At 50.7% G+C, this 7,360-nt stretch overlaps 1 protein-coding gene across 1 annotated transcript in view; it reads left to right on the top strand.

Moving 5' to 3' along the window:
* The window catches only part of PPDPF (pancreatic progenitor cell differentiation and proliferation factor), a 15,466-nt gene that overhangs the window by 394 nt on the left and 7,712 nt on the right, over positions 1 to 7,360 (top strand). Inside the window, 2 exon segments of the mRNA XM_019510103.1 lie at positions 6,258 to 6,352; positions 6,354 to 6,375. Coding sequence (XP_019365648.1) covers positions 6,293 to 6,352; positions 6,354 to 6,375 — 82 coding nt within the window. The 5' untranslated portion in view covers positions 6,258 to 6,292.

Raw genomic sequence — 7,360 nt, 5'->3', positions numbered from 1 at the left:
GGGCGGGCTGCCCCGGTCCCCCGGGTCGACAGCCGAGCGTGGCTGCGGCAGAGCCGCCCTCCCGGCGCTCTTGGCACGGCTGCGCTTGCCTTTCCGGACTCGGGGCTCGGGATGCCTTTGTCCTTGTGGCCCCCCCTCCAAACCGGGCAGCGTGCGTGGCCCGGGGCTTCTGCCTGATGGTGCTTGGTGGGGGGGTTGGGAAAAGGCTGCGTGCGGGTTGCTGCGAGCCAGTTCAGGCCGGTTTGTGTTGAGTTTTCTCCCCCCCCCGCGAGCAGGCGGCTGAAGAAGCCTCTGCAAAAGGGAGACAAAAGGCATGGCAGCCCCTCCGTCCCGCCCGCCTGCCCTGCCGAGCAAAGAATTTGTTTGATGCTATGCCAGGAAAAAAGAGATGGTGAATAAGAGCCCCTCTCCGCGGGCGCTGGGGAAGGAGGCTCTCTTCTCCTTGCTCAGAAGTTTGCAGGCGGTGAGAACCTGCGGCTGGCTTGTGTCCTCCAGGTGACGGCAGACCCGCTTGGGACGCGGGGCGGGCTGGGAATGGTGTCGCTGGTGCATAAGCAGCCAAGGGGCCTGCACTGGATTTTGGTCCAACTGGGCAGCGAAGGGACTTTTTTTTTTTTGGATAGCAGTGCCGGCTGCCTCGCCAGCGCCGAGCTCTGCATAGAGACGGAGCGAGGAAATTAGAACTGGATCGGCTGTTTCCAGAAGCACTAAAATGCATAAAGCCAACTGAGTCACCCTGTTGGGAAGTTCATTCACCCCAGGCTGTAGCAGCTACCGCTCGCTTCCCTTTTCATTGAAAAATGTCAGAGAAAATGCTGTCATCTGACTTAAAGTTTCACTTTGAGAGCAGCCGGAGACGTTAAGGTGCCGGGTGGCCCACAGGCTAGATGCTCGTGGGTCCCCTCTGCTCGCAGGTTAGCAGGAGGGTTGGGGGTCTCCACCCACCCAGGTTTGAGCCCAGCGTGCAGGACAAAACTTCTCCCCGGGCTGGGAGGGGGTTTGTGAGCTGGATCTCTGCCCGCTTTGCAGTCAGCAAGTGGCCGGCTGCTGGTAGTCCTCCAGCGTCCTTCCCAGGGTTCCCTCTGAAGGACAGACATGTTCTTCCACGGTTAACTGGGAAAGGTTTCTAAAATGGCTGAGCATGTGTGTGGGGGAGGGCATGGCTGGTAAGCTGTGCCTCCACACGCACTTTGCCATACCCTCATTTTATGCCCTTGGGGCTGCCAGGGCTTCGTTTGGTCCAGGGGCCCAGCCCCCGAGTGGCAAAGGATGCAAGCAAGACCTGACCCGTCCCCCCTGCAACTCACTGGGGCACTCTGAATTGTGTTGCATGTCTTGTTTCGGTAAATCTGGTTGTGGAGACCCTCTCTTTCTAGCTGACCAGAGCCAGAGAGCGACTTTTAGGGCTAGGGTGACTTTCTGAACACAAGCAGTTAAGGCTTCTGTTCTGAACCCGTAGAAAAGTGAACTAAATCTGCCAGGTAAACCCGATTATTGCAGAAATGTGGTTGGGGCTTTGCAGTATGAAGACAGCATAACCCCAAACATGTTGCCTTCCTTGGTAGGTAGTCTCACGCGTGTCTTTATTGTGTAACATGAGGGTAAAGGAGTGCCCCACGTTGGGGTGGGGGGCCTATGGATGGTGGGACCTCCAGGGAGCAGGGTAGGGAATAAGCCAAATCCCCGTTTCAGCAGAGGCTGCGAGCCTTTTGCGCGGCTTGCATCTGTGCCCTGGGCGCTCTTGCAAAATCGGGGTCTGCGTAATCCTGTCCTTTAAGAGGCGACTGGTAATTTCACTGGCGAGTGGGAAGCTTTTGCTTATCCGAATCCTTCGCCACAAGCAAATTCTCTTTCCATCTTCCCATTGCTTTTTCAGCATTCGAAGAGACGGTGGTGGGACACCCTCTGGGAGCTGGCCGTCCTACGCAAGTCCCTGTTGTGCCGTGGGCTTCCTACGTGAGCGCCCAGGGCAGTCCCTTAGTTCTCCGCGCCTCGGTTTCACATCTGTAAATTGGGATGAATAGTTCCCCGTGTCACAGGGGTGTGTGTATGTGACCACAAACGCACCAGACTTCCAAGGTGTGCATATCCTGTGGTAACAGAGAATCGAGATAGGCTTCTGCATAGTAGACAAATGTCAAATGACAGACCGTCAGTTATCCTATATTCCATCCTAGCTGTAAGGAAGAGAGAGCTGAGATCGTATAACATGATTTTAATCATATAAAGAATATATAATAAAATGTATATAATGCCCTGTCCGGTTTAGTGTGCGCACTCGCACTTTCCAGGGGGATGTACTGGAGGAGCCTTTCAGGCCTTGGCTGGGCTGCGTCTGGGCTTGGAAGCCGACCGGCCGATTTAAATGAGTCTCTCTGCGTCTGTGCCTCTTGTTTTCTTTCTGGTGTTTTGCAATGCTTGGACTTTTCCCCCCGCATCTGCTAACTCTTGTTTTGCTGCTGGGTAGACTTCCTCTTGGGTTGGAAAGGTCAGTGGTCTCGTTCCTACAACGCAGGAGGCATCTCTCTTGAGATCCTTTGTGGCTACAGGAGCAGTGTCCCGGTTTGTCCCTCGCTCCAGTCTGCTTCCCATGACCATGACTATCCCTCCTGCTCTCCTCTCCTCTCCCAACGTTTCCTGCTAATCGCACTGAGATTCCTCCCTGTTTTCACCGGCGGAGTGATGGGTTGACTGTCCCAAATACATCCGGTCCCTCTGTCCCACCAGGCACATCTGTCTCATGCTGCTGAAGGGAAGTATCGGTAGAACCGCTCTGAGGGATGTTTCCCACAAGCAAATACTTCTGAACGATGGGATTTAAATACACATCCCTCAGAGCAGCTGTATCTGAAGAAACTTCTTGGATCAAGTGTGCCCCCGTATATCAGTTTGCTTGACTGTCACCTTGCAAATCATAGAAAATGAGGGTTGGAAGGTGACAACTTCCTGCTCCAAGCAGAGCCATCCCCAACTGGGTCATCCCAGCCGAGGCTTGGGTCTTAACCTCCAACCATAGAAATCCCGCCACCTTTCTGGGTAACCTTTTCTGGTGCTTTACTACCCTCCTAGTGGGAGAGTTTTTCCTAATATCCAACCTAAACGTCCCTTGCTGCAGCTGGAGCCCATTGCTCCTTGTTCGGTCATCTGCCACCATCACATCCAGCTCCATCCTTTTTGCAGCCCCCCTGCAGGGAGGTGAAGGCTGCTATTCAATCCCCCTCGGTCTTCTCTTTTCCAAACTAAATATGCCCAGTTCCCTCATCCTCTCCTCGCCAGTCCTGTCCCCCAGCCCCTGAACCATTTTTCTTGCCCTCCGCTGGACTCTCTCCAACTTGTCCACCTCCTTTCTGTAGGAGGGGACCCAAAACTGGACTAAATATTCCTTTGTGGTGCTGTTAAGCTGGCTGGGAGATGAGCGCGTGCTGAGGCTGCATTTTCAGTGACTCCCGCTAACGGTGAGAAGATTAGTTTGCATGTGACAAACCCAGCTGATATGGTGTCTTAGCCATAAAGAATAAACTTCCTCTATTCAGCTTTAAAAATTGCAGCTCTCGTGTAAGCAGAAGAGCTAGCGCAGCTGGAGGTCAGGCATGAACGTACCGCCTAGTAAAAAAACAAATCATCTTAGCTGCCCTGATGGTGAATGAGAAGAGGCTTTTTTTTTTTCCCCCCTCCCCCCCCCAGAGATCCGGATCTTGAACTTTCTGGGCTGATATAGTTTAAAATCTGTTAGAGCTTTGTCTGAAAGCTAATCTAATAAATGGAGAAATGGTGCGACCAAGTGGACTGTGATTCCCAGGCGACCCTTGCAAATACAGCAGAGCATCAGTTGTCCAAATGTGGGCCATGCTAACAATGCACGCCGTGTCGTTCAAGCGAGAGCAACGGGGACTGTGTAAAACCTGTGAAATCCAGTTGCTCGTTTAATGCAACGCCTACAAAACGAGCGTGCTCCAATGCTAACAAATCCCCCTTGATCCAGTTTATGGGCTGTTGGGTGACGGCAGCGTTTTCATCCCTGTTGAATGGTCGGTGGAAAAGGTCCATCCCCTCCATGACATCCAAGACCCAGCTACTCTGGGAGCACTTTTGCTTCTAACTTTCTATTCGGAAAACCTCCCTGAGAAATCATAGGCATTTACGCGTCCCGTTTAGTTGCATTTATTTGCAGCTCAGGAGACGTGCTGCTGTCTCAGGAGTGCTGGCGCTGTCCCCGTAGCCCTGTTAGACTCGCTTCATGTTTCGTGGCCTGTTTTACATGGCTAATAGTAAGTCCTGGGCTCTGTTCAGAGAGGTTGTGTATAATTAGCTGCCTCTATTTTGCTGACAGAAGTCAAACTGTACAGCAGGCGTCACGCTTTGGAGAGCTTGGGAGAGGTGGAGGTAAATGGGAATGTTTACACCCTTCATTATTTCTGCTGTGGTTGTACGAGTTAAATCACGAATGCAGAGAACCCCACAGCTATTAGTCTCAATTTATGCAACTAATTGCATCTTGATGCAATGACTCGGACCTTGTGCGGCAGCATCTCCAGGTCTCCCGAAAAGGTGGGGCACCTGCTCCCCACCTTCGCGTGCTATTCCAAATAGTGAGGGCTGGTCCTCAAAGCTCCCTTTGTAAATAGACAAGGCAAAATAAATGAAACTAGGAAGTGCCTGATGGGTGATGAACTGCATTCCAGTTTAAGCAAGTTGCAATGTGGACTTGCAATAAATGAGAATTGCATTCAAATCCTACCCGTGTCCACCACCTCCTGAGCTGGCAACTGTTGGCTCGGAGAAGGACGTGATCTTTTTTTTTTGCCCCAAGCAAGTCATTCCTCCCGCTTTCTGCAAGTGCCTGTAGACGCTGCTTCTCCGCGATGGACCTACACGAGGTCTCGTGCTGCTTTTGCAGCCTGTGGGATGTGTCTTGTGGCACACTCCTGGAGATGGGATAGTAGCTTTCTCTCACCGGTTGTCTTGCACACTCAACAGCATTTTTAAGCTCTTTTAAAGAAAAAGGGTTTGGTTTGAATTGGCCTTTTCATATTTAGTGCGGAGATGAGAACCGCTGCCTTAGTCTAGGAGTCCAGACCTTTCCTGTCGAAGGACGTAGCAAGCAGACTGACTTCCTTGCACTCGCAGAACGGATCTGACTACCGCAGTTTCCCTAGCCTGCCCTTACAACCGCCCTTGAGCTCCCTCCGAGGCTGTTTTGCTCCCCCGAGCAGGGGGCCAAGGCTTTGCCAGTGCCGGTTTTCAGACACAAGTGATCAAAAGAAGTGCCGCTCGATATGCAGCGCGCCGTTTTGGGGACACGATTTTTATGAAGGATCCAGGCAGTGAAATTTCCATTGCACAAATGGTGGCAGAAAGCTGGGCAGATGGGTATGACTGATAGGAGCTTCCTGCCAAAATTGGAGCCAGACCTCTTATTTTGGACTTAAATTTGCCTTTCAACGCTGTTTTTTGCAATAGTTTCTAAAAACACCTGGGCTCTGATCTTTCATAAACAAGGCAGTTAAATTGCTGACTGCAGAGCAAAACATGGGCTGCTAGTGATTCAGAGAAAATAGTGCATGAACTAGCCAGATTAGTTTGTCCTTCAATAAGCAGTCACTTCTGTGATCTTTCCTCCTAGGATGTGTTGGATCTTTAGCTTCTGGGTAAAAAAGTACTTTAATAAAAAGTTTTAATCTGTGGTAGCTTTGTCTCTAGCTTGGGACCATGCACAGAAGAAAATAATGCATCTTAATAAAGTTTCCTAGAAAAGTAGGGCTGGAAAGCACTTCTTGTTCATGGTAGGATCGTCCCTGACTTAAACCATCCCAAACATGAGTGTCTTGAACCTGCTCTTAATCTTACAAGGCAGGAGACTCCACAATGTCTCCAGTTAAGCTGTCCCAATGCTTCACCACCCTCCTGATGAAAAGCTTTTCCTAATAGCCAGCCTGAACTTCCCATGCTCCTCGTCCCATCTCCTGCAGCCACAGAGTATAGTCTACAGCCATCCTTTTTATTACCACCCGTGAAGATGAGGGTAAAACAACATCAGTAGGGTTGTTTGTGTGGTTTGGGTATGCTGCAAGCGATGGCTGAGAAATCCTGAGTTTAATTCTTGGTGTAGAAAACACCGTGAGCAACTTGTAGCACTTCCTCCGTAGTTTGGATAACTCCTGATTCGAGTAGGCAATGGTGTCGTGACTGGAGGGGCTGATCTCCGTGGGTATGACTGAGTGGCTTTTCCATATTCATACTCTCCTTTTGCCCGACAGGTTTTATATCGGCACAAGAACAAAGACCAAGGAACATGGCAGCAATCCCATCAAGCGGCTCGCTTGTGGCAACCCATGACTACTACAGAAGTAAGAAAAACTAAACTCTTGACCTGGGGTAAAAAGGAGGGGCTCACAAAACACTGCAGGTACCTGTGGTGGTGAAGGGGTTCAACGTGGCCTGGATCTTGTACCACGAGAGCCTAGAGAGTTGACAGGCTTAGCCTCAACCAGTTTCCAAGCCCTATGTCAAATCTCTTGTGTCCTTCCCTCTATAGTCGGTGTCACTGCACAGGATTAAGTCGGTTCTTTCAAGCAGAGAGATTTTAGCCTGGGGTGTTATCTATTCGGATACCACTGAAAATTGGTGGGAGCCAGGTACCGGACTCCTTTCAAAATTCGACTCCTTAAAAATCTGCTTTAAAAGCATGTCCAATCTCTTCTATTTAACATCGGCATATGCTAAAGTTCATCAGTCCCCCACGCCCTGTTTGGGAGTGGTAGAAACACAGCTTGTCTTGTGGGTCACCGGGCCCCAAATGTGATTGAGGCTGGTGGCTGTGGGTAGAGGTGAAGTGGACTCTGTAACCCAGCTCTGCCTGTTTCGTCTCACCGCACTCCTGAACAAAGCCTGTTTTCTGGTTATGCAAAGCAAATGCCTGACACAGCGGTATTTTTTTTGTTTAAAACATCAGGCAAAGAGCCAAGAATAGGAGCGAGCCTTATTTAGCATTCAGCATTGTGGGAGTACAGAATAACAACCCACATTCCTCTTTCTTTCTTGTGGTGTTGTCCTGGCTATCCTTCTCTTTAGGAGACTTGGATAGGGCAGGGCATAGGAGGCTGTCTTCCACCAGCTGGAAGATCCTTTATGCTACAGAAGGCAGAAACGAGTGGGGATGAAATGAGGGGCTCATGTCTTGCCCCCACTGGCATGGAGCTCACTAGCCATGAGCACACGACTGTGCCGAGCTCCATCGTCTACAAAAAGCAGTGCAAAATAGCAGCTGAGGAGTGGTCTCCTGGTCTCTCTTTCTCCGTCATGCTTTAGGGATACAGGGTGAGGCCAGGTGATGAGCAGGGATGTACGTAGGTTAGTGCTA

The sequence above is a fragment of the Gavialis gangeticus genome, unplaced genomic scaffold, assembly GCF_001723915.1.
Source record: "Gavialis gangeticus isolate Ggan-Ray unplaced genomic scaffold, GavGan_comp1, whole genome shotgun sequence".
In the NCBI taxonomy this organism is placed as follows: domain Eukaryota; kingdom Metazoa; phylum Chordata; order Crocodylia; family Gavialidae; genus Gavialis; species Gavialis gangeticus.
The sequence above is the reverse complement of the archived record's forward strand: the minus strand, read 5'-3'. Positions and strand labels throughout refer to the sequence as shown.